We start from the raw sequence: 24,178 nt of genomic DNA, 5'->3' as shown, positions 1-24,178 counted from the left end.
ACCTGCAAGCGCGAAGACTGATCGTGATCCAACCTCTCGTCGTCCTGCTTGTCAAACAACCTTCACGACAAGTTTCTGAGACGGAAACATAAATGTTTCCACTGCTACATACAGATGTCTATGGTTTAGCATGGTCTCCACACTGTTCGTGGCAGAACGATGAGTGTCTCAACGGACATCGTCTCGCATCTGTCTTCTTCATCATCTGCTTTCTGAATCTATCACCTCTGACATGGGTAATGTTTTATAGAACATGAGTGACCTATCATCGGCTCGTGTCTCGGATACAGCCACCAACTTGCTTCGTTGGTAAGGAAGTGAGGACGTAAAATCGGCTTCATACATGCATCCCGGTCAATTTTCCGTTTGTGCCCATCACACCGTCAGTTTCACTCGTCTCCAGAAAGATTTCCCCCCTACGCTCTTGTTAGTCTTTTGCACTTTCACTCTCGTTCAGTCCCTTTGTTTTCCTCGAGTCATCCACTTCCACCACCTGCCTCACTCATCGTCAAACACCTGACTATTACCTTGAGCTCCGGCGTCACTCGAGCTTCTCAGTCTCGGCGTGAGCTCAAAACATCACTCTGGTAAACAAACCCAGATTGGTTGTCACCCTTGATCAGCTCCCGCATAACATCACGCCCACCAGCTTCACAGAAAGTGGTGATCGTTCTATTGGTAAGTCCAATCTTGTTCCATCAGCACTTTGACCCGTCTCGTGCACAGCGTCCCACTGTCCCCGTTCTATCATCGCAATTCGTTCTTCGCGTCCGCCAACACGCCGGAGCTGACTAAAGCCGTAGACGAAGATGGAGTCGAACAACAATGCGCTTAGCGTAAAGGACTTACAGGATCTCATCAACCATGTTGCCCTGCCACCTCAGCTGCCTCAGAGCGAAGAGCCTGACCCGTCCAGGATCAACGGCAATCTTATGAAACTCCTGCAAGATGTCGCCGAAACCTTCGATCTCCGCACCTGCGCTGCCTGGGCCTCTGTTTCCAAGATGCTTTCAGCACTCGACAAGACCGAACAGGCAAAAGCTCTGAACGATGTTTCGCTCCGCGCTGATCTGAAGGCTCTGAAATCTGGCGGTGAGTGTCAAGTATAGTCATTCAGAATATCATCTGACATCCTGTAGACTGTTTCGCACTTCACCTTCCGTTGCACAACTCGGCTCTCTTATTCCTACGCAAGGACATACAGACCATTGTCGTCGAAGCCTTCGAGCTCTCCGCTTCGAACGAGAAGGTCATGAGCACACAAGGCCGCTTGACTAGAGACTTCCCTGGTCGTGCAGTCACTTGTTCCTCTGACAAGTTCTTCGATACATATCTCCAAATCGAGTTACACACTGCACTTGATCGGCTCAGGCTCGAAGGTCCACCAAAGTCTTATCAGCCTCGGACTGTCCGCTCCGGTCATGCTGTGCACGAAACAAGAGACACCATGCTTCCTGGATTCGTGAACGACTACCTGATGACGATCCTCAGTGTAGTTGGAAAGAATCACGCTTCGGTCACTAGTCGGAAGAACACTCGTGATGACGTCCTCTGGAACGACACGAAACTTTGCTGGCGGAGGCAACCCTTCTGGCTTCTCTGCAAAGTTGCGGTCCTGCGTACACTTTCGCTCATGTTGCCGCCAGAGGAAGCTCAAGAGCAATACAAGCTCTTCATGCTCGATGTCGTAGCTCGTCTTCTGAAACTTTATTGCCAGATGTCTGCAGATCCTCACATGCTTTCTGTCGTACACGCTAAGCTTGCACGACGTGCTTTGAAGTTTGAGCAGAAGTATGGCAGACCGCCCAGCGCTCATATCCTAGCGATATCAAGCAATGCTCGAACAACTCTGGAAAAGATCTGGTCACAGCACACCGGCAAGATTGACACCGGCAAGATTGGGAGCATTGAAAAGGTTGCTGTGCGGACTTGGACAGACGCCACCCTTCTAGCTCTGCCTAGAGTTAGGGAACAATTGACTCGAGTGCTCTCTCCCCCGGATTGTGTGAGGACCACACGCAAGTTTACTCCGGACTCACAACCGCGCTGCTCCCAGGACCCAAGTGTGCTTCCGTCACTCATGCCCTCCTCGGACAAGTTTTCATTGACCGAGCTTGTGGATGTCGAGACCTGGGTGGAGCACAACCTTGCCTCATGGACCAAATTTGCCTTGAGCAAAGAAATCGATGCACCTTGCGACAAGCTGGAGAGACTGATAAGAACTTACTGGTTGCGAGCGTCCATACGGTATAAGGGCATCCCGACCGCACTGTCGTATGCCTTGCTCGTGATTCTCGAACTCTGGGTTGCGCTCGACAAGATCTGTATCTTACAGATACCCTTGATGGCGGAATACTCTCCAACACTATCAGCTACCGTTGTGCAATGCCTTCTGCTTTCCAAATCACACCAGATGCAACGCCTTTATGCTGTAGAGTCGTACATCAAAGCACGTCAGTCGCAAGCAGCGCTTTCCCAGCCAAGCGTGTTTGCAGAACCTACGCAAGACAGTCTGTGCGTCCGATACTATGATAGCTCTCCACCGCTCCAGAATCTTCGTGCAAAGATCGATAAGCATGATGAAGAGGAGAAAGCAAAGAAGGCTTTGGAGTTAGCTACAGCCATGGATTGTTACAATAAACTCATGGCCGATGCTAAGGCGCTTGAATGCAGTCACTACAACGATCGTCGGGGCGCAAGACACCACAGTCCCGGCTGCGTCAAATGTCAGAAAGAATCTCAAGCAGCTGCGAAGCGAATCAAGTACGTCGAGAAGTCCCTACCAGAGGATATCGTACAGCTCAAGGCTGCCATATTCGAGATACAAGTCCCTGTCGAATTCGCTGCTTGGAGAGACGCCACTTGGTTTATTCTCAACGACGTTGGGCAACGTAAAGCCAGCACTGGCGTGCCCGCACACGTCACGGTACTAAGCTATGCTCAGTTGAAGCCTTATGCCATTCGCAAGACGATGCGCGTCACTCTTGGGTCCTATACGAAGCCTACAGCCTCTATCGCTCACTATGAGTACAAAGCTCTTCCCACCTCAATGCGAGAGCTATGTGTTCCCAACAATCTCAAGTATAAGGTTCGCGATACATCGGCAACCAGATGGGTGGAATGGTCTGGCGCCGCACTCAACTTCAGACCCTATTGTACTCTCTCTCTGCCCCCTGGGGCATACTCGAGTCTCGATTGGGCTATGCGTACTAGCGAGCACTCCACTAATGAGGTCTTGTCACGGCAAAACGAATGTGACGTTCGCCTTGAAAAGAATGAGTATCTTGCTTTTGGCAACCTTCGAGCTGGAGAGCGGATCCAATGGATTAACATTCTACGTGAACTGGGCTGTACAAATCTCGATTTCACACATCCTGCTGTGGCTACTCTTGTCCTGCAGGCAGTTTGGGAGGCGGGCACCCCCTCGAACAACGTTCTCCGAAATGCACATGCTGAGTTTGCCAATCCTACGTTCTGTGCACGGCTTCTGTCGCTGCTTCGAAGCAAGTTGGTATCTGTCGAAAACAACTGGGACAGACAATACAGTATGATGGTTGTGATTCAGCTTACTCTTCGTCTACTGTCTTTGGCTTCCGACAGTGAGACAGAGTCAGGCTGTCTCCAGCTTCTGCACAAAGCAAGAAGCATCACGCTAGACTGGTGCCACCAGATCGAGTTGCACATCCATCAAGCATCAGGTGAGAAGCAGATCCAGAACGAAGGCGTCCAGCGTGTGCTCCTTGCTGCTTTGCTGTGTTACAGCACATTCGATGTTGAAGATCAGCACATCCGCCAGCTTCTCGACTCTGATGAAGACCTTGCCATTGTGGTCGAGGCGCAGTCTATAGTTTGTGATAATACGCCGGGAAACATTGTGTCTCTCGCTCTGTTGGTCCAGCAAAGTCTGATCCATCACCTCAAGATCGCTCACAAACTCGAGCCTCATATTCGTGTCATTCTCCAACGTCATGGCACCGGCCTCACCTCCGCCGTACGGAAGGTCTGGAATGGCGCATGCTTGGGGTCTACTTGGACCATCTCATCGAATAGCTCTTGGGTTTGGAACAACACGGTCCCTGGTAACTCAGGCCGGAGTCAACAAGTTCACTATAACCTTCTTCGCGGCAACTTGCTTGTGGACGGGAAGTCAATCGGCAAGGTTCCTGACAGCATCAAGAACAACAATCTGTTTTCGCAGTTATTCGGTGGTTCTGTGCTTCGGATTTTCGCGTCTGATATACCTGGCATGGACTGTCGGATATCACAGCACATAGAAGGCAACGAAGTCCATCTTGGGATGCGAGATGGTAAACTTATCGTCAAGGCTCGCCTCAACGGCCAGATGTTCGTCGCGATCCCTCAAAAGACGTTCAACGAGGCGTTACCTATTCATTTCGTCGAGTATTTCCACCATTGGATGAATGAGAGCACTGGCGAGATCGAGTTTCGACCCCTCGACCAGCCTTGGCACACAGATGAGGCCAATTGGAAAATGCATTTCTCAAGTATAGACTTTGGCACCGCACAAGCCACGCTCCAACAGGGCTCGAAATGTCTCATAGATGTCCACAATACTGTGGGAAGAACAGTCACGGCTGTCTTTCGTGCGCTCGATACGCCCACGCATTGTCATATCACATTCAACAAACTTGAGCAGTCGCAGCTCGAAGTTGATCTATCGAGATATAACCTGCACTTTACCGTTTCTAACAAGGGGCAAACTAAGTCCCTCGAGTTCAACGCTCTAGTTGACGCTGACCAGGAGATCAATACCTTGATAGGTTTACAGAACAAGCTTGTCCTTCGCAGCGACGCTCCGTCTGGATGTCCACAAGAGCGTCAAATTATTATACCGCTTGGGCCTGTCAAGTTCCAAAAGACAAACAATCATGTGATAGTGACCATTGGCGATTGCACAGAAACCAAGCGACGCCACTTCGTCTACAGACTGAATCGACATCTTCGCAAGCTCCAAGGCGCTCAAGACCTGCTCGGTCATCTGTACCTGGCCTATCTGCATGCAGTCACGTCATTTTGTCTTCCTGACCCTTTCACAAGGGTGTCTGGCACCGAAGAGGCTCTCACGATACTAAGCAGCGCCTCTATCTTTACCTCCTCTGCATTACAACCAAATGAAGTAGCACTGTTGGAAAAGATCTCGGCACTGACGCCTAAGCGCGAATTCTACCCACCACATCTCAGGGTCATGCAGAACGTTTCGTGGGATCCCAATCTTCCGGCCCTAGCCCAACATGACGATTTCTCGCTGGCTGTTCAATCAATTGTAGATCATCATGCTAAGTTCGAACTCGCATGCGGTTTGCAAAACACCAGTCTCGAAGGCGTAGATCGCGGAGATCCTCATCTGCTCGAACGAGCTCGAAAGCGGAACTCTGTCGTCGTGCGAGCTGGTATTGTTACCCCTGTGATCTTGTCTGGAGGGGACGACCTGTCTTACGGTGGCCGCGACAAGTTCAACAAGAATCCACAGGCACTTCGAGTGCATGATATTGCGGCTCTGGTGAAAGAATGGCCTTCTAAGACTCCTGTCCATACGGACCTCGAGGCCGTTCTCAAGAAATGGGGCAAGGTCTCTGGTTACCATACTCCTTTCGACCACGGGAGATTTTCCATGCACGATCTGACCACTCTAAATCTTTCAAACCACTGGGGATCTCTCTACGAGATGTGTCAAAAGGCTATAAAAAGTTCCATGACATACCCGCTCATGTTCACATTTTCTGCTCTGATCTTTGGAAAGGAACCTTCCAACGACCTGCGTGGAGACCTGTGTGACCTCTACACACTTCTCGCATTCGCGATGTCTCCTACTTTCAATTGTGAAGATCCGCCGCTGCATCACTGCTCATACGACTTGTCCATTGGCTCTTCAGCAGACTTCAATAGCATCAGCAAGATCGTTGGTGCACACGTATCCCAGCCAAACATAGGATTTTTCGCCTTCGAGCAGCGAAAAACTTGGAATGCGAAGAGAGATGCCCAGATTGAGCGGGTGACCGAATTCGTATTGCAGCAGTGGCCATCTGAAAGTATAACACCTCCCCCCGGCAATTATCCCGACATTCAGATGGCTCAATCAATAGCAGCATGCCAAGCCAGATTTTTAGAATGGCATAAGAACAGGCACTTCTTGAATCATATCGCATCTGTCAACAAAAAGCTCAGGCCTCTGAATCGCTCTCGAGCACCGTATGCTTGGCTGGGCGTTCCACTTATAAACTCTGATCAGCTTGACAGTCAGCTCTCCATACCCGACCTCAAATCCTTGCTTTCGAAGGACGATATTGTGGTTCAACCGTTGGCCGTCAACTCGGGTTCTTCTTCGCTTTCCTGGTCGAATGACTTCGTGGCTAAGGAGCGAAAGAATCTTGCTACTTTGGACAAGCTTGTGACGATCATGTCCTCTATGGACGGAGAAACGCGTGAGAGGTATGCATCTATCTTGCGCTCGAGCACGGCTGTCTTCCGTCAGCTCAAGCATGTACCAGGCTACCAGCGGCCACCGTTCAGTGTCAAAGCATTTCGCGATCACCGTCTAGAGCTCGCTCGTTTGGTCGACGTTCAGTTCCAAGACATCCGCCAGAAGCTGGGCCCATCAAGTTCTGCGGAGGTCATGCTGGACGATGCGGATTTGTGGCCACGCACTTCTGAGTCAGCTGTTCTTTGTAATCTCACAAATGCTGGAGCCACGAAGTTGGCCGCTCCCTGGAAGACTATCTTGTTAGCATTTGCTGAGAGACTTGCGTCTCTGCAACGTGCCGAGCGTATGCTGAAGTCAGCCAAGCTTGCAGACTACCGAAACCTCTGCAGAGAGCTTGAAACGCCTGGTAGAGAAGGATGGTCTCCTCACGAACAGCCTAGCTGGCTTCTATTAGAAATCGAGAACAATATCACCATTCGTCCATTGCAAGCCAAGGTCGCCAAGGAGATGATGTGTCCAACCTCGGGTGTTAACTCGGTCATGCAGTTGAACATGGGTGAAGGCAAATCTTCGGTCATCGTACCAATGCTTGCTACAGCTTTGGCTGATGGGGATCATCTGGTGCGCATAGTTGTTCTCAAATCACTTCTGCGTCAGACAGAACAAGTCCTTATGCAACGCCTGGGTGGACTGTTGGGACATCGCATCTGCCATGTTCCTTTCTCTCGGAAGACTACCATCAACAACAGTACCATCAGGGGTGTATCAGAGATCGCCGATGGTTGTCGTACACACCGAGGAATCATGATAGTCTTACCTGAAGAGATTCTCTCGATGAAGCTCATGTCCCGGGAGAAGATAGTCTCCGAAAGTGTCTTGGCCTCTTCAATTTTGGACCTACAGCACTTCCTGAAGACACACTGTCGTGACGTGATCGACGAGAGCGACGAGATTCTTGGCATACGCTCTCAGCTTATCTACCCTGTCGGAAGTCAGCACATGTTGGACGGCAAGAGCGACAGATGGATTATTGCGCAAGGTGTGCTTCGCCAGGTCAAGCAGCATGTTATAACCCTTGCGGAACGATTTCCTTCACAGCTCAATGCACACATGGGCAGCAAGTCCTTCCCAGATATCAAGTTCCTGGATCCTGGGGTCTTTGAGAAACTCCCAGACTTGCTTATTGATGATGCCATCGAGGGACGGATTGCCAGTGTATCGCTGCACTATCTTTCGGTCGAGTCTAAAGTTGCTATTCGGAACTTCATCAAAATTCGCAAAGTCTCTAAGCAAGATCTTGCCACTCTTTCTCGTAGTTGCATGGAAGCATCGCACTGGAAGATTGTTCTCCTTCTCCGAGGATATTTTGCCCGCGATATATTGTCCTTTGTGTTACAGCGTAAGCGATGGCTGGTCGAGTACGGTCTTGACTCGACACGATGCTTGATGGCCGTACCATATCGTGCCAAAGGTGTGCCAACCCAGAACTCAGAGTTTGGGCATCCGGACGTTGGTGTGCTGTTGACATGCTTAAGTTACTACTACACTGGCTTGAGTATGACACAGGTCGAGGACTGTTTCAAGATCTTGCTCAAGAATCCTGATGCTCAGGACGTTTACACCGGCTGGGCATTGGCAAGTGGCCTTCCTGCTGATCTTTCTTCACTGGATTCCATCAATTTGGACGATCGCATTCTTTGCAATAACTCACTTTTTCCCAGAATGCAATACAATCTCGAGTGCATAGACTTCTTCCTCAATCAGGTAGTCTTTCCTAAGGAGGGCAAGGAGTTCGCCAAACGATTATCGGCGTCTGGCTGGGACATCCCCTCAATTTCCAAATCACAGAATCTGCTTACGACAGGCTTCAGTGGGACGAACGACAGCCGCATCATACTGCCTCACTCGATTGAGCAGCAGGATCTCGATGAACTGCAACACACCAATGCCATGATGCTGGATCTCCTTCTTCGCCCTGAGAACCAAGAATACATCCATGGAGGCGGTGCTATGGGGAAGAACCTTTCCGTCACCGAGCTACTGTCTTTGCTATCAAAACAGATTCCAGCTCTGAACGTACTCATTGACGTCGGTGCCCAGGTCCTTGAAGCCACAAATCACCAGTTTGCGCGACAATGGCTCCAATGTAGAGGCGACGCAAAAGCCGCGATCTACTTCGACGATCAAGACGAACCCATGGCTCTAGATCGCAGCAACATTGTCACTCCTTTGCGCATCTCACCACTGTTCGGGAAGCTCGAAGGCTGTCTAGTCTATATGGACGAAGTCCACACTCGCGGGATTGATCTGGCAATTCCCGTTGGTGCACGCGCTGCCGTCACGCTGGGTCCCCGTCTCGTCAAGGATCGTCTCACACAAGGTATGCTTCCAGACTCAACCATTTCATTGCTGACTATGTAGCTAACTGTTATTAGCTTGTATGCGTCTTCGTCAACTAGGCAAGGGACACAGCTTGTGTTTCATAGCACCGACCGAGGTTCACAGAAGCATTTGTGGTATGAGAAACTGCGCCGACGATGCAGTTCTGACATCTTTTGACGTCCTCGCCTGGTCCATGGAACAAACTTGTCAAGCTTTGGAAATTGCGAAGCCATTACGAGCAATGCATGGCCTTGAATATCTCCGTCAACAGAGAACCATCGCTCAGCACTTGCCACCTGACTTGCCGTCAAACCGTCTTACACGCAATAAAGCCAAAGTTAAACGGTTCTGGAAAGATATCCAAGAAGATGAATCTCGGAGCTTGGAACTCTTGTATGGCGTGCAAGACGAAAGTATCGGTATGCTCCAGCGTCTACTGTGCCGAGGATCTGACGACCCGATGATGCAACACCTTGTAGCGGAGTACGATTCTATGAACACAGCTGTCATCGAGGACTGTAACGTGGACAATGAACAAGAACGTGAGCTTGCTCATGAGGTCGAAAGACAAACACATGTCGAGCGTCCCGGCCCAGCCGCGCCTCTGCAGCATATCATCGACGAAGCAATGCGTCAGTACATCAAGAGTGGTACTCGTTCGGACCTCCATCGCTGTCTACTCAAGCATGCCTTTAGGATTTTCGAAGAGACCAGCGTAGCTCAGACGATGAAACAGCAGGACATTGATCCCAGAGCTTTCGGGTTGTATGCTAGCAAAGACTTCTGCCTTACTGTTCATCTGACTCAGTCATCTTCTCGCGACCAGTATTTGCGTCCGGTCAACTGGGTTCTAAGAAGCACTCAGCACAATGACCTCCTAGTAGTCAGCCCGTTCGAGGTCAACGAGCTGCTTCCGCAAATCAAGCAATCGGAGGCGATACGCCTTCACACATTTGCTCCGCGCGTCAACAAAGCCATGGTTTCTTTCAATGACCTGCAGTTCTACACCCTCAACGCTAAATCTCGCGATGCCAACGCCGCCAGTTTAGGCCCTCTCAATCTCTTCGCAGGATCCTTGTATCTGGACAGCGAGGCCGAGTACGAAGCTCTTCGCGGTAACCTGGGCGTCAAATCTCGACACCGCCACGCTGAAAACATTCCTGTGCAAAGCGATGGCTTTGTGGAGCCCGAGATCCGCGAGAAGATTGGCTGGCCTAGGTTTTGTGCCTTCACAAAGTCACCGATTCCATTCTTGAAGGAAGTCATTGCACTTCGCAGAAACGGCCAGGGCTTTGGCCATACTCACATGGGTCATTTGCTCAGCGGTAAAGAATTGAGAGCTGATGCCTTTGATAACCTCAAGGAGGAGGAAGGAGACGAAGTCAACAGGCAGAATTAGAACGGTGCAAAAGATTACCGGTGGAGTACTGCATTGTTCTTGCGCTGGGGAGAAGGAGGAGAACGATTCCAGCAGGATGAACAGGTTTCCATAGAAGATAGGAAACCAAGCAACATCCATATGTTCACCACGTTCTTTGGATCATCCTGTGACTGATACATTGCAACTATCTTGACATCCCCTCTGCTTGCTGCTTCAAAACTTCTGACGTGGTGTTGGGTCCATCGCAACAGGAAGGTTCGATAGCAGACAACAGGCGTGTAGCTCTTTCCCTTCCTTGACTCTTTCCTCTCTGCTCACATCTACGTTTGTCTTCCAAAATATTGTCATGACACGCCAACGACAGACAAGATCTTACTCATGACGAGACTGACGAGACTGACGAGACTGACAAACACCATCTCATCCCCCACTTGCGCTCATAGAGGCTATGTAAACTACTCGATTCCCATATCCTGCACCAAACCAATCACATCTTCGCCCCTCGGTTGCCCTCCCTAGCTCGCAAAGGAGATGAGCAGCTGGCCCAGTGAGATGCGGTTGGTTTTGCATTTTGCACGTTTGTTGTAGTGGTCCAAAGGTTTAGTGTTCGACTCAGGAGGTTAGACTTTGTGGTATCTTTTTGCTTTGCTTATTCTCTTCTCTACTTTGCAGACAGAGCTGTTCATGCTGAACCAATATTTTGAACATCAAAGGTGATCTGAAGACTGATGGATGCTACAAAGTCTACTAGCCCTCTTGTATGAATGACCCAGAAGCAGATGTTTGTGCTCTTGAAGGTCGACACTTCATCCAGCCATCCTCTGCTGCTTCACGCCCTCCAACACCTCCAAGACTTGCTGTACGATTTTATCCTTTGCGTTCTTCTTGCCGTATACCCTCTCGACTTTGCCCACTGCACCGCGAAGGCAAGGATCAATCGCATGCTCGAACTTTGCTGCACCATCCCAGAAATCGGGTGTTTGGACAGACGTCGGCGAAAGTACGTATGTCGGAGGCGCGATGTTGAGCTCAGCGCAGAGGGTAGGAACCAGTGACGATGCTGATGGGCTTGCAGTCGTAGGAGTAGCGAGGGCTGCAGCAGCTGTAGAGCTGACAGGCACTTTTGGTGTGCTAGCGGCAGTGGCAAAAGGCAACGAGCCACCAAAGGCAGGTACGGCGGGAGCAACCGACGACACAACAGTAGCACAACGTGCCTTCAACACACCTTCCTCGCGCAAAGCTAATACGGCAGTACGAGCAGCAGCAGTCTTTGCGATTTTCTTGCTGGAGAAAGCGAGATTCTGGTCATTGTGGGTGGCTGAGAGAAAGGTGCAGGTTGCACCGAAGCGTTGGGGACCGAGTTCGTAGATGAGGTATTCGGGTTGCGGGATGCTACGGCCTTGACAGAATTCTGTGAGTTTGTTAGATGGAACAGCCAGCTAGGGCAACGGGGATGGATGTAATCAGTCGAAAGTATCAGGAGGTTGTTGAAGTGGAACACAAAGAGCGGAGGACGGTGTGAGAAATGCCTCTTCCTTGATCATACTCGTCACGTGGACGACTACAAGAGTGCACGAAATCAGCCGGACACGAGCATTCTGTTACAAACGCTCGTCTGAAAGTGGACAAGGCTCTCGCAGACTCATCTCTTGTCTGACTGACTCTGTGCAACATGATAGTCGACCTCGAGCAGAGTAAAATCGTAGGAGAGCGCCAGAAGTATGTCTCACGCTGAGTATGGCCAAGCTCCAGAAAGGTGCTTCCCAGTCTGCATGGCAGAATCTTAATCGACCATAGCGAGTCAAGGTTTGAGGAGTCACTGCCGTTCGTCTCGTGAAGAGCATACTGGTAGTTGATACGAGTAATGCTTTCACCAGCATGACTCCGCATAGACCTGTAGTAGCCGTACGTGAGAAAGGCCTGCAGACTTTGAAGGACCTTCCGGGAGCTCGACCATGCTCAGCGTGCGACACGCTTTTCGCGTTGTGGGACCAGATGTCACGAAAAGACACACGGCAGAACAAAACGACCTACTGTGTAACACACCAACCCAATTCTCGGATTGATCAACCTTCGAAGCTGCAAGTGGCAGCAGTCCAGCATCTTTCGCAGCCTTCTTCGGGACGTCTTGTTTTTCCAGCCATTCCAAAGCCAATCCAGCAGCCTTCTCTTTGGCAGCCTTTTTGCTAGGGTATAAACCTATCGCCTCAAAGCTTTCAATCTCCTGGTCGCCATCTAGCAAACGCAGTGTAGCCGAGAAAGCTTGGGGAGGACCTTCTTCAAAGTCATAGTCGGTGCGTAGATGAAGCAATTGGCATTTGTCGTTGACTTTAGCTGCAGAGTCGCCTCGGGGCTTGGTGGAAAGGAGTGTGCGCGGGGCTGTCGACGAAGACGAGCTGGTTGGGGTACCATCGAGTCTTTGGCGCTTGTTGGCGGGTGTGTTTGGCGACGAGGCGGCTTTCCTGGCTGCGATTTGAGCGTCAAATTCGGCGGCTGATAGGAGGTCAAGACCTGGGATTTGGGATGATGGAGGCATGGAGTTGGATGGTGACGAGGGTGGTGGTGATGCGGCTGCGGGTGTCATGACGTCTTCTTCTTGATGACTAACGAACGGCCGGCCGATGAGGTTGTTGAGATAGTTCATGGTGAAGTGATTGTGAGTATTGATCTGAGTGATGGACGAAGAGTCATTCTGAGTCGTGGAACAGTCTAAATTGTGTTGGTGTTGCGGTCGTGTCACATCACGAGCTGCAGCTGACCCCTTCCATCATCCACCCTTTCCCACAAATTCACTCGCAACGGCTATCCAATCTTCACAACATACACTCAGAATTTGCGATTACGTCTGATCGCGACTACAAGCCCTGGGACAGAGTGATTGAAGGACAGAGCAGACAACAGTATGGAGTGATGCAATTTGATGCAATTCTCTTGAGTTGCACGCTGTTCTGATATCTAAGCAGAGCATGAAGCCCAATCACCGCCGCTGCGAGCAAAAGACAAGCTACCAACAAAATCACTAAGTGTGCATCTTCCCAAGATATCTGCACCACAAGTATGTAGAGGAATTACACGATCGTTGACGATAACTCTGACCAGCTCCTCCCGGTGTCCAAGACATTGCAACTTCTCGATATAAGCTCTTGCACCAAATGGGACAGTGTACGCTGCCGAGTATCCATTGGTCTGCTGTGCCGTCTCGATGGTCGTGTTTGGAAGAGCCGAAGTACTGTTGTACAGGCCCATGGCGAAGAAGATAGCAGTCATGTCGTTGTCGTGACTAAAGTCTGCATACAATGCGCGGTCGAGAGGGAAGGTCGCAGCATTATCGTCCAAGGTGTGGTTCGTCGATGTGTTGTCTACAACTAGCTTCTTTGTGAGACGTGCAATCAGCTCGTTCGTGAAGCCAACGCCCTGGGTTGGGCCGAGGGGGTTGCCAGATCCGTAACCGTAGAACTTGTTCAATGATTCGTAGTATCCGTAGTCTTGCCACTCGGTCTGTGTGAACAGCGAACAGAAGGGCGAGATTGCGCCAGTGGCCGAAGCAACAGTGTTAAAAGGGCACAAGTCCATCAGGTAGATGATCTCAGTCGATGTGAGGTTTGCTCCAACTAGGTCGCCATTGATCCTCTTCTGGATAGCAGGAACGAAGACATTGACCCAAGTCTTCTGGGCAGCATCTGCAATGTTTGAATCAGGTCCATCCTCGAAGCTGGTGCAAAGATCATGGTTGAGCGTGTTGTTGCTGCCAGCAGCTTCGCTGATGACCACATTGACAGAAGGGTACTGGTTGTTCGCCCATCTGTCTCCAGTCTTAGCCTGAGTGAATCCATCTACCCATTTCTCTGCAGACTCCACAACACGAGCCTCACCAGACGAGCGAACGAAAGGCACTGCTTTGCGAGCAAGGTCTGCATAACGCTGATAGTACTTGGTACCAGAGTTCTCCATCTGCTGTCTTCCAAAGTCTGTCAATTGATCCGCTCCCAGAGTGTACTCGTAGTCGCCGAGGAAAGCATATTTGCCAGTAAAGTTGGCAACGTTCTTATGGATTTTGGCGATGGTCTGATTGTACTTTAGTGTCTTTGCAGCAGTAGGGTCTCTAGCCCCGTGCCTCGACAGGATCTGTGCGAATGTGACCGAGCATGTGAGAGGGACGTTCGCGATTATCTCTGATGGGACGGAGAAGTATGGAGAATATTGGCCCCAGTAGTGACTGATTTGTGGCTGGCACTGATAGCCATTCTGAACACTGTCGCATGTTTGGGGGCTCGGGACCGGGATAATGAAGCCCGAGGAGCTATGAGAGTGTTAGCGACTTCCTGACAAGTCGGATATGGCGCAAATTTGGTCAAGGCGATAGTCAAACTTGGTCCGAGGTCAAAGCGACGTTAAGACTCGGATGCCTTCATAGCCAAGTCTTTGTGTTGAGATGGAATGTGTGATCAAGTCGAATGCAATAGATTCTGGAGAGAGATGAGGTTTACCTTGAGATAACGCCCAGAGCGAGGAGACCTGCTGCAGTCAAAGCCATGGTGTAAAGTAGAGAGCGTGATATACACCTTCTTCTAACCTCGTTCTGGTGTCCATCAAGCACTTTATAGCCCTTCCATGCCCCCCACGTAGGGAGCACGTGGGCGATTTCGTTCGCCATACCTCGAGGGCAAGCTATGCCTTAGCGATACCGAAGTGCTTACCTCCAGCCCTGGCCATGTAGGCGTGTAAAGATCTCCGAGGCATATTAACACGGCATATCACGAATGGCAGATGAAGTCCTGAGCAAGCAGCCAAGTACCATCGTGGGATCTAAACACGTGCAGACGCACAGACCATGATCACGGTCTTTGAGCCTTCCACTCTTCTGCAGGTGCGGTGAAGTCAATTAAGATGAAGGTAGGATGCGGGTTTGGCTGAACTGAAGCGGAATACTCGGATCGCTGGTTGCGATAGAGTTGGAGAAAAGGGAAGAAGTGGTATTGATATCGATTTTGGTCATGCCTGACTTTCCGAGTCCTTCCACCTGTAACGCCAGCGCTAAGCAAGCGAATGCGATGAATGCAGTTCTTCGGCAATCTCTATATGCAAAACCAAAAAGAAAGATCCATGCAAGTCGTATACCAGAACAAAGAAAGAAGACATGATAAACATAAGAGCAGATTTCGTGATATGGTCAAATTAGGTCGTGTGACTCGTTTCTTCATCAATAGTTGAGGCAGTCATCGGCCTGGTGTTGGCCGGGAAGTTGAACTGACGAGGCGACTCGGTCGGCGATGCTTCATTGATGCGAATGCTTGGGAGACGGACGATTTCAGGCAAAGAAGATAGCGGACTGCTGTTCTCGCTTCTTCGTGTTTGACTGTTAGTCCTCGAGAGGGACGGCCTTGTTTGGCTGTTGGTCCTGGATAGCGATGGTCTTGTCTGGCTGTTCGCCCTCGAGAGGGACGGCCTCGAAGAGTGGATCTCCTCATAAGGAGGGGCTTCTTCAGAGCCCATAGCGTCGTCGTAACGTGGCAGTTCGGGAAGTGGCATGCGACTCTCGCCCAGATCGCTTTCGACGCGTTGGAGCTGGTTTACCTGAGTGGTTGAAGTTCTTCGAAGACTCAGGTTGATGGAATGGGCTCGGGAAACAGCCAGGGATGAACGTGGGCGAGAGGAAGTGTGTTGAAGAGAGATGACTTCGAAGTCGCTGTCATCCGGGTCTGCACTATCGGCAGTGAGGACCGAGGTAGCCGAGGCCACACGATGATGGGTGGAGAAGGAACCACGAGACAGCCAGGGACGAAGGGGATTGGCAGAGCCTGTACGGGAGGCGTCGTTGAGCAAAGGTCTGCTATCAGACTCTGTGGAGTTTGCGCGCACACGCGAGCCATCGTGGCGAGCGACACCCAGGTCGCCATACGAGACAGCACTGATTCTTCTCTCCCGTGGGCGGGCGTTGTGCTCGGCTACCATCGAGTTCGAGCCGTTGGCACGCTCAAGGGTGACGCGGAGGGCGGTCTCATGGCGCAGGGCGCTGAGAGCCTCCATATCACCACGAGCGCGTGCTTCTCGGCGACGGCGACGACGGTCCTCTCTCTCGGCAGCTTCCTGTCTACGCTGCTGGCGGATTTGCCAGAGCGAAGCCATTTCGGCCTCTCTTCTGCCTTCTTCCTCTTCGTTGGTCTCGGGGAATTCTACAACAGTATCCATGCCTGCTCTTTCGCCTTCGCGACCAAGGACGCCTTCATTTTCGAGGGGTACAGCAGAGTAGGCAGGCAGGGTAGCGATACTACGGATACTCGTATGTCTGTTGACTGCAGCCTCGGGGTCCTGGATCATCTCTCGGGCAGCAGAGGCAGGGGTTTGGCTGTCATTGCGACGGAAGGGCGATGTGAGAGTTTGGATCCACGATCGACGAGGTTTTCGAGAGCGAGCATGAGCACGGGCAGCAGCCTGTGCTTGTCGAATGTTCTTGGGTAGACGGATACTTCGCAGAACGAAGAAAAGGATGATACTGAAGAGTAGGACAGCGCCAACACTGCCAACGACCTGTTGCGAAATGTCAGCCGGGTGCGGCATTAACAAACACACTCGGAGATAAACCTACGATGGCGGCTTTGGTCTTTTCGGAAGCACCAGTCGACTCGAGGGCGCGCTTGGTCATGTTGACCATGTCTGACAGTGAGCGCAGCATGCCGGGAGGGCTGGCAAGCAACGATTATAAGAAGTTGCGCAAAAGGTGCTCAAGACCAACCCCAACACGCCGCACGGACTGGCAGGCCGGAGAGACGTGAATAACGGTGACGCTGATGATGGCTGGAGTGCCGCGGAACTTGGAATCTTGACACGCGACTTGTGCCAGATTGATGCTATGGATATCTTTGATGGAAGTTTGTTGGTCAAACAGCCAGAGGGAGAGAAAGTAAACACAAGATGCTCCTCTCTCGGTCTGAGGCCGACACACGCATGAAGAGCAGACCGAGAATAGATGCTAGCAAGCGAGAACACGCGCGGCTTGGGTTCGTACCTGTACATGCACCACCACCACCACCACAGCCCCAACCTGCCCTGTTATGTGGCGCACCGGCGCGCCAATCATAATCTGCTATCCACCGTCCGAGGTCCGCACCGCCAAGCCGTGCCCCTCGTCCAACTCCGAGCTGGAACTTCTCCTTTCTCAAGAGGTTCGTTCAGTGCTTATTGCTTTCGAGAAAGAGCAAGATGGACACTCAGCCAGCTGGCAGTGTTGTCGAGGACGCTCCTGCCGAAGGGGTTGTCCACGCTGCTCTGGCCAGGAAACAACCTCCACCAGAGTCTCCGCAGGGCGTCAAGACACGTCGATGGATCATCTTCTGTTTCTGGGCCATCGCCGGCCTGCTCGGCCTGCCTATTTGGTACGCCACGACCACTGTTCCCCGCGCTGCACTGCCCTTGGAGTCGATGGATGCGTGGGCCTCAGGTCAGGTAATTATGCCTCGCCTTTTCGCTCTATCTTACCATATCCACTAAACAATCATAAGACTTGTAAACTCGAGTTCCCCGTGCACGTCGCTCTTGCTGCTAGCCATCTTGACTCTGCAACCACCACCGAACTTGCTCAGCAGATTCAACAGGGCTTGGACAGACAAAACAAGTCTCCCATTCACCGCTTGCGAGTAATCACTTCGGGGCACGGTACTGCAGATCGGTCAGCAGATGCGCAACATACCGACCTTTCATCCTCCTCGGCTGTGACCAGTCAGATTGCAGCTACCGTCAATCTCGTGCTTGATGCATCTTACTCTCACCCAGTGGCCAAGGTTCAGCCCTTTGACCCTACTCTCAGTATCTACCATGGGTCCTTGCCGTCAAACCAGCCCACCGCTGTATCTGACCTCGCTGACTTTATCACGACTGAGCTTCTGAAGCTCTTTGTCGAAGAGCAAATCACGTTAGACTATCTCTTGAACGGGCAGACTGCTCATCAAGAATCTCTAGAGGACGTCGATTCATCTTCGATTGTCGAAGGCTACAGGAAAAGGTCTAATCGTGCTTTCAAGTATGCATCAACCTACCATTTGACGTTCTCTCTTTTCACAGGCTCAGCATCGCCTTCTGCATGGGATATCAAAGCAGCGCTCGACGAGTACTTGAGTCCCTTCTTGGCCTCCTTCTCGTCCGTCAGCAAATTCAGCGTTGATACTCAGGTTCAGCTGTACGCATCCCTGTCATCATCACTACACGGCCCTCAGTATGACGAGTCATCAAAGCAGTGGACACTGATGCGCTCCGACTTGAGTGCATTCATCAATGCAGCTGAGTGGCCTCTGAGTCCAAGCATTGGTGTGGGCCCAACCATCAACTTTGTTGCTTATGTTCCCTCCCCTAAGCAAGCTCCGATGGTGATCGAGGAGACTGGCGGCACTAGTTGGCTGATTCCACAATGGGGCGGCGTTCAGATACTGAACTCTGACATGGGTCAGAACAACACCGTCCTCAGCAAGCATGACCTGGAACCGGTTGTGCGCATCTTCGCTGAACAGCTGGAGTCACTCATCGGCTTGCCACAGTCACCGCCTTCACTTCCACTCCGTCTCTCCAGCTTAACACGCGAGAGAGCAGCATCGCTGATCTTGTCGGCTTCATCGACTCTCGGCTCGTTGTCCAGGCTGACACTCAAGCTGACTAGCATCGCCATCCCTGACAACGTCGCGGACTCAGTCCAAAAGACGATTCACCATCTGGAGACCGCATGCTCTCATCTTCACGAAGGTCATTATGATGCTGCCTTGGAACATGCCCGTATCGCAGAAGCTCAAGCAGAGCAAGCTTTCTTTGAGCCGTCTATGGTTGGTCAAGTTTACTTCCCAGACGAGCACAAGGTCGCAGTGTATGTGCCCTTGCTCGGCCCTATGGCTGTGCCTCTAGTAATGGCGGCATTGAAAGAGTTCAAGAAGTTCAAGCAAGCTCGATCGAAGACCGTCTGAGGTGTGCTAAGCCACTATCGACTGTATGCAAACCGCAGAGTTCTAAGAAAAATCACGAGCATGGCTGTTTCCAGCCTAGTCAGCAATCACTCGGAAGCGCGATCTTGATAGGATTAGGAAATCGGTCTTCCTACAGTGTCGCTTTATTAGCTACATCTCACGTCAGCCTCCCAGGCCATCCAAATTGACTGTCAAAGGTACACAGGCTGGAACTGAAGGCAGTGATGAGCTGCAAGACCGATTACGAGTGGCATTGACCTCGCACGACGTCTTGTTGAAGTGCCATTGCTATCGACAGACCAAGCATTCGAAGCAGAAACTACTGAAGGTCACTAGAATCCCAAAAGGCGATAATTACCAGAGACTACTTGCAGAATGCAGTCCACACCTCATACCCTGACTTCCTGTGTCGACTTCGCCCATTGTGTATCTATGTCTGGCCCAACTCGAAGCAAGAGATCGCAATGCTGAGCCACTGATCAAGAATGACCAAATTCTCGGATCAAAGGACATGGGAATCCGGGAATTCCGGGATCCGCGTGGGAAAGCTTGATTGATTTAGACTTCGGTCAACTGCGGGGCATCATGCGGGGTCGTGAGCTCTAGAAACTTTTGCTATGGAGCTCGCAGTTGGGCGGCATGCAGGACCCTGTCAGCCTCGGTCACGTAACTGGAGGGGTCTCCTGGGCAAAGAGGGGCATTCGGGGGAACTGTTATACAGAGGGGGCTGGTAATCCGGGTTTGCGTTCAACTTGATTCTGCGTCCTTGTCTTTGTACTTTCTATCTGAGCATACATACTCTGATCATCATCACACTCAACCCAAGGCCTAGAGCAGCAGTGTACACATCGATATGAGCTCCAAATCAGAAGCCACACACAAGGCAGTCCAAGCCACCCTGGACAGCGTGACCTCCAACCCAGAAACAGGAGTATCCGGTCTAGTCTTTGCAGCAATCAACAAAGATGGCGAAGTGCTCACAGCAAACGCATCTGGCAACCGTGGACTAGACACCAAAGAGCCAATGACTTTGGAAACCACATTCTGGATTGCCAGCTGCACCAAAATGATTGCTGCGATTGCGGTCATGCAGTTGGTTGAGCAGGGCAAGCTTGACCTTGATGATCACAAGCAGTTGTATAAGCTGTGTCCTGAGTTGGAAAAGGTGCAAGTATTGACTGATGATGGAAAATTGGAGGATAAGGAGGCGGAGATTACGTTGAGGATGTTGTTGTCGCATGTGAGTTGTGCTATCTGCTCGACGATTCTGGCTCCCTTCTGACATGCGTCACAGACGGCAGGTTTTGGATACGAATTCTTCAACCCCAAGCTGAGGGATTATGGCCGCCCTGTCGGCTTCGACGTCTTCAGCGGCGACCCGACCGAGGTCTTGAGAATGCCTCTAGTCAATCAACCAGGCAGTAGATGGGAATACGGCATCAACATCGACTGGGCGGGCATCGCACTCGAGCGACAAACCGGCTTGTCTCTGAACGACTACATGCAACAACACATCCTCCAACCCCTAGGCATCAACAACACAACCATGTTCCCAACAAAGGAGATGAAGTCAAATCTCGCTTCCATGCACCAACGCTGGCCCGGCAGCCAAAAGGCCGTCGAAAGAGATCACGTATACCGCCGACCACTGGTAGCTGACGGAAAAGAAGAGCAGAGTAGGATTCTGAACAGTGGAGGCGCTGGTCTGTATTCTCGGCCTACGGATTATATCAAGGTGCTTGCTGTGCTGTTGAACGATGGCACGTGTCCCACGACCAAGGCACAGATTCTCAAGCCCGAGACTGTCAAGCACATGTTTGAGAACCAGATTACCCAGATGCCAGACTTTGGTCGAAGGGGCATCCCTGACGCAAAGCCAGAGCACTCGAATCCACTGGGAGATCTGTACCCTCAAGGAGATGTCGCACAGGTGTGTTATTTGTGTGTCACTGCATTGACTTGACCATATCCTAATAGCGATTGTAGGGTTGGTGTCTCAGTGCCATGTTGACCATTGAGCCCGGAGTCACCGGACGTGGAAAGAACACTGCGTTCTGGGCAGGAATCGCAAACTTGTTCTGGTGGGTGGATCGTGAGAAGGGTGTTGCTGGTATGATTGCCAGTCAGGTTATGCCGTTTGGTGACCCCCATGTGATGGGTGCTTGGTTCGGTGCAGAGACTGCTGTGTACCAGAACTTGGGTGCGTGAAGTCGGTCAATTGATTTTCGGGTTAGTCGGTCTCATAAGCTGACTCTGGTACCTTTTGTCTGAATTGAAGATGCTTTCGTCTTGCCAGCTAGACTTTGAGACAAGATCTGAACATTGTTCGTAAGCCTTGCTCGGTTGCAATTGAATTGTCCTCTTGTGTCTGTGTCTTTCGCGCGGCAAAAGGCAATTCTACACGGCATGCTACGGCTGAGAGCTAGGCACAGAGCCATCCTCCGTTGCGAGCAGCTGATTAAAAGCCTCAGAAGTCTCATACCTATCGATTACATCAATACCACAACGAGGCTCTAAGCCACTGTGTCTTGGGTCAGCACGCGATCAACCAAGATGCAATCAAAGCGACTAGCAACAAGTACAACCGCCGCGAGATCGATGTATCCCGCGCTCACATGTCCAAAAGCGGCAATGTAAGTGGGAATGCGGAACGCGAAGGTTTCGCGATCTGCCGCGTCTCACTCCGTAGACCACTTTACTCCTTTTTCGTTTTCGATCGGCCGAGGCTAACGCTCTCGTCAATGGCTGAGAAGAGCCGCTAAGGGGGTGGTCAGGAGATTGAAGGCAGATCGATAACGAACAATGGCGTAAAGTGGATCGCGTCTTACCGCGTATGTATCGCGTTTTGTGAATTATATCGTGCGAATCATGAGTGCATGGCGGGTATGCAGATGCCGTTATGCTTTTGCTCGAAACGGGGGCTGAACTTGTGAATCCTAGCGGAAACAGCAAGCACATCATTTTTGTGGAGAGACGAAAAGGTACCGTGGAGTATGAACCAGGTTTATCTGTGTCGGCCGACCTTTGCTCATGCGCGAGACTTGTGGGAAGATTGGAACGCTTTGCCGTTGCAGTAGTCAGTTGCGTGCGTGCGGAAACGAGGAGGAAGAACTCACGAGGCTTCTGACACCACGACGGCAGTGACTATTGACACGAAGCGGAGCTCAGGCACATATGATTATCCGGGGGCAGGGCATGGCGACTTAACTTACCATTGTTGCTCATCGAAAGTCATTTCTGCATGTCTTCAAACTATTGGAAAAGCCTCTGCCCGGATGGCGGGTATCCATGTTGATCGGTAGGTGTGGAGTCCGCGCAAAAAGTCTTGCCAAGCGACCCGAGACTTGGTTGCCGTGGTCGACGAGGATGTTTGTGACGGCAAGACCAGGGCAGAAGGATGAAGGTGGTGTGGAGGTTTGAACGTAGCAACTGAGTCGCAAAAGAAAAAGCAACTTTGGCCTATCTGCGAGTGAGCATGTCGAATTAACGAGTTGTGGAAACCCGAGCTCATTCAAAACAGACGATGGATAACTGATGAAACGGATAGTAGGAGGCTCAATTCGAGTATGATGTGTATTAATAAATATGATCGAGGCTTGTTCAGATGATGCCGATCTAATGTAAGCATATCTAAATTAGCCTTTTGTGGAGAAATTGGGAAAGGACATTTTGTACAGGTATACAAGATATGGAGAAACGGGTGTAACATGCTGTACAAAAACGTTTGTTGTCTGGTCGCGTGGCTTTTAGCGAATGTCAATTCTTCTTTCTTTTTGTTCGTTGTAGATCATGCCAGGGCTCTCGCGCAACGTATATTTTGCTGAGACGCGATGTCGGGAGAGCTTCGTTGCTCAAGGAACTGGGTGAACCAGGAAGAAAGGCGTCGCCAAATCTTCCACTGACAGTGTTACGGCCGCGCCTTCGTATGACGGCATATGCAGTCTTGAAATGTTGAATGCATGTGAAGTGGAAAGAAAAATAAAACTGTCGTCCCTCACGAAAGAATGCATAGCCTGGGCTCTCGTATGGTGGGACGATCGTCTATCAAAGTTCAAAGCAAGGACAGCTGGACTGGGTATAAGTCAACCGTACTACATACACGAGCGGCGCGATATGTCATCTTTGACATGCAAGCTGCGCGGGCCGCGAGGGAATACTCGCGAAGCCTCGTCGTACGGCTTCGCTCCGCCGAGTCAATCGACAGCCACCGTGCATTGGCGACGAGGCGGACAAGGGAAAGAACATGCAGAACGGGCGAGGATGTGATGATAAACACACGATCCGCGCAGAGTTTGAAATCTGTGCGTAACACTGTGGAGGAGAAGCTCACCGACGACTCGTCGTTGAGAACTTGGGATGGCTTCATTAGGAAGTGCGAGTCGCCAGATCGAAAATTCTCGTCGGCAGTCTGCATACAGAGCACATGTATGTCTGCATTACTGTACTCAAACAATCGATTCCGCTCGGATACCACAACTGCTGTACATGTTTGCTACTCTCAAGACCGAAAACCGCCGAGAGTGACACACCTGCTCGATCAGTCCAACGGACGACTTTTAACGAGATTGTTATTGGAGGATGATATTGGATATTGCATTTGATTGCTCCCCGTAAAGTGCGCGAACAGGCATAATTTCAAACGATGGCTCATCACGGGCAGAATAACGATCATCTTCGTATAGAGTAACTCAGGGGTGCAGCATTGGATATAATATGAAGCAGATTATGAAATTTGGATATAGAAATCAAGGCGTGGGACGCGTTTCGGCCGCGATCGTGAAGCGCGCATACGGAGACTTTGCAACGGCGTTAAAGTGGTTGCATATGCTTGGTTGGTGATCGGAGGCGGCGGCAGGCAGGCAGGCAAGCCAGCAAGCCAGCAAGCAGGGGGAGAGACAGAACTCTCAAACGGTACTCCGGTGCAGGCTGCGGTGGTGGAAAGATTGGCGGTTGATTTCAAGGTTCTGGGGTATAAAGGAGTTCAATGATGCAGATGGACAATGGTTCATTGGTGGAGGCGCCGGCAGA

The 24,178-nt window shown here is 51.1% G+C and overlaps 7 protein-coding genes across 7 annotated transcripts; 3 read left to right on the top strand and 4 right to left on the bottom strand.

Annotated features, from left to right (window-relative positions):
- Positions 1–842: 842 nt before the first annotated feature.
- Positions 843–10,175, top strand: M436DRAFT_34467 (uncharacterized protein; the record flags this gene model as incomplete). Its single annotated transcript, XM_013572919.1, has 4 exons — positions 843–1,092; positions 1,140–6,226; positions 6,299–8,822; positions 8,878–10,175. Coding segments are annotated over 4 exons (9,159 nt in total), but the record flags the coding sequence as incomplete, so codon positions are not given.
- Positions 10,176–11,011: 836 nt separating this feature from the next.
- On the bottom strand, positions 11,012–11,632 carry M436DRAFT_43867 (uncharacterized protein; the record flags this gene model as incomplete). Its single annotated transcript, XM_013573015.1, has 1 exon — positions 11,012–11,632. A coding segment is annotated over one exon (621 nt), but the record flags the coding sequence as incomplete, so codon positions are not given.
- Positions 11,633–13,160: 1,528 nt separating this feature from the next.
- M436DRAFT_71918 (acid phosphatase) lies at positions 13,161–14,739 on the bottom strand (the record flags this gene model as incomplete). Its single annotated transcript, XM_013573277.1, has 2 exons — positions 13,161–14,505; positions 14,693–14,739. The coding sequence occupies 2 exons, from the start codon at positions 14,737–14,739 to the stop codon at positions 13,161–13,163; spliced, it is 1,392 nt and encodes a 463-aa protein (XP_013428731.1).
- A 641-nt stretch (positions 14,740–15,380) lies between these two features.
- On the bottom strand, positions 15,381–16,857 carry M436DRAFT_44419 (uncharacterized protein; the record flags this gene model as incomplete). Its single annotated transcript, XM_013573136.1, has 3 exons — positions 15,381–15,549; positions 15,583–16,733; positions 16,792–16,857. 3 exons carry the CDS (start codon positions 16,855–16,857, stop codon positions 15,381–15,383), a joined length of 1,386 nt encoding a protein of 461 aa, XP_013428590.1.
- Positions 16,858–17,405: 548 nt separating this feature from the next.
- On the top strand, positions 17,406–19,150 carry M436DRAFT_71916 (uncharacterized protein; the record flags this gene model as incomplete). The annotated part of the gene is made up of 2 exons (XM_013573276.1): positions 17,406–17,648; positions 17,705–19,150. 2 exons carry the CDS (start codon positions 17,406–17,408, stop codon positions 19,148–19,150), a joined length of 1,689 nt encoding a protein of 562 aa, XP_013428730.1.
- Positions 19,151–20,003: 853 nt separating this feature from the next.
- On the top strand, positions 20,004–21,358 carry M436DRAFT_43474 (beta-lactamase/transpeptidase-like protein; the record flags this gene model as incomplete). Its single annotated transcript, XM_013572945.1, has 3 exons — positions 20,004–20,390; positions 20,445–21,080; positions 21,137–21,358. 3 exons carry the CDS (start codon positions 20,004–20,006, stop codon positions 21,356–21,358), a joined length of 1,245 nt encoding a protein of 414 aa, XP_013428399.1.
- A 1,013-nt stretch (positions 21,359–22,371) lies between these two features.
- M436DRAFT_71915 (uncharacterized protein) lies at positions 22,372–23,270 on the bottom strand (the record flags this gene model as incomplete). Its single annotated transcript, XM_013573275.1, has 6 exons — positions 22,372–22,613; positions 22,673–22,780; positions 22,817–22,919; positions 22,961–23,092; positions 23,149–23,216; positions 23,252–23,270. The coding sequence occupies 6 exons, from the start codon at positions 23,268–23,270 to the stop codon at positions 22,372–22,374; spliced, it is 672 nt and encodes a 223-aa protein (XP_013428729.1).
- Between the last annotated feature and the right edge of the window lie 908 nt (positions 23,271–24,178).

The sequence above is a fragment of the Aureobasidium namibiae genome (genome assembly GCF_000721765.1).
Source record: "Aureobasidium namibiae CBS 147.97 unplaced genomic scaffold scaffold_6, whole genome shotgun sequence".
Lineage (NCBI taxonomy): Eukaryota > Fungi > Ascomycota > Dothideomycetes > Dothideales > Saccotheciaceae > Aureobasidium > Aureobasidium namibiae.
This window is presented reverse-complemented; position numbering and strand designations above follow the sequence as displayed.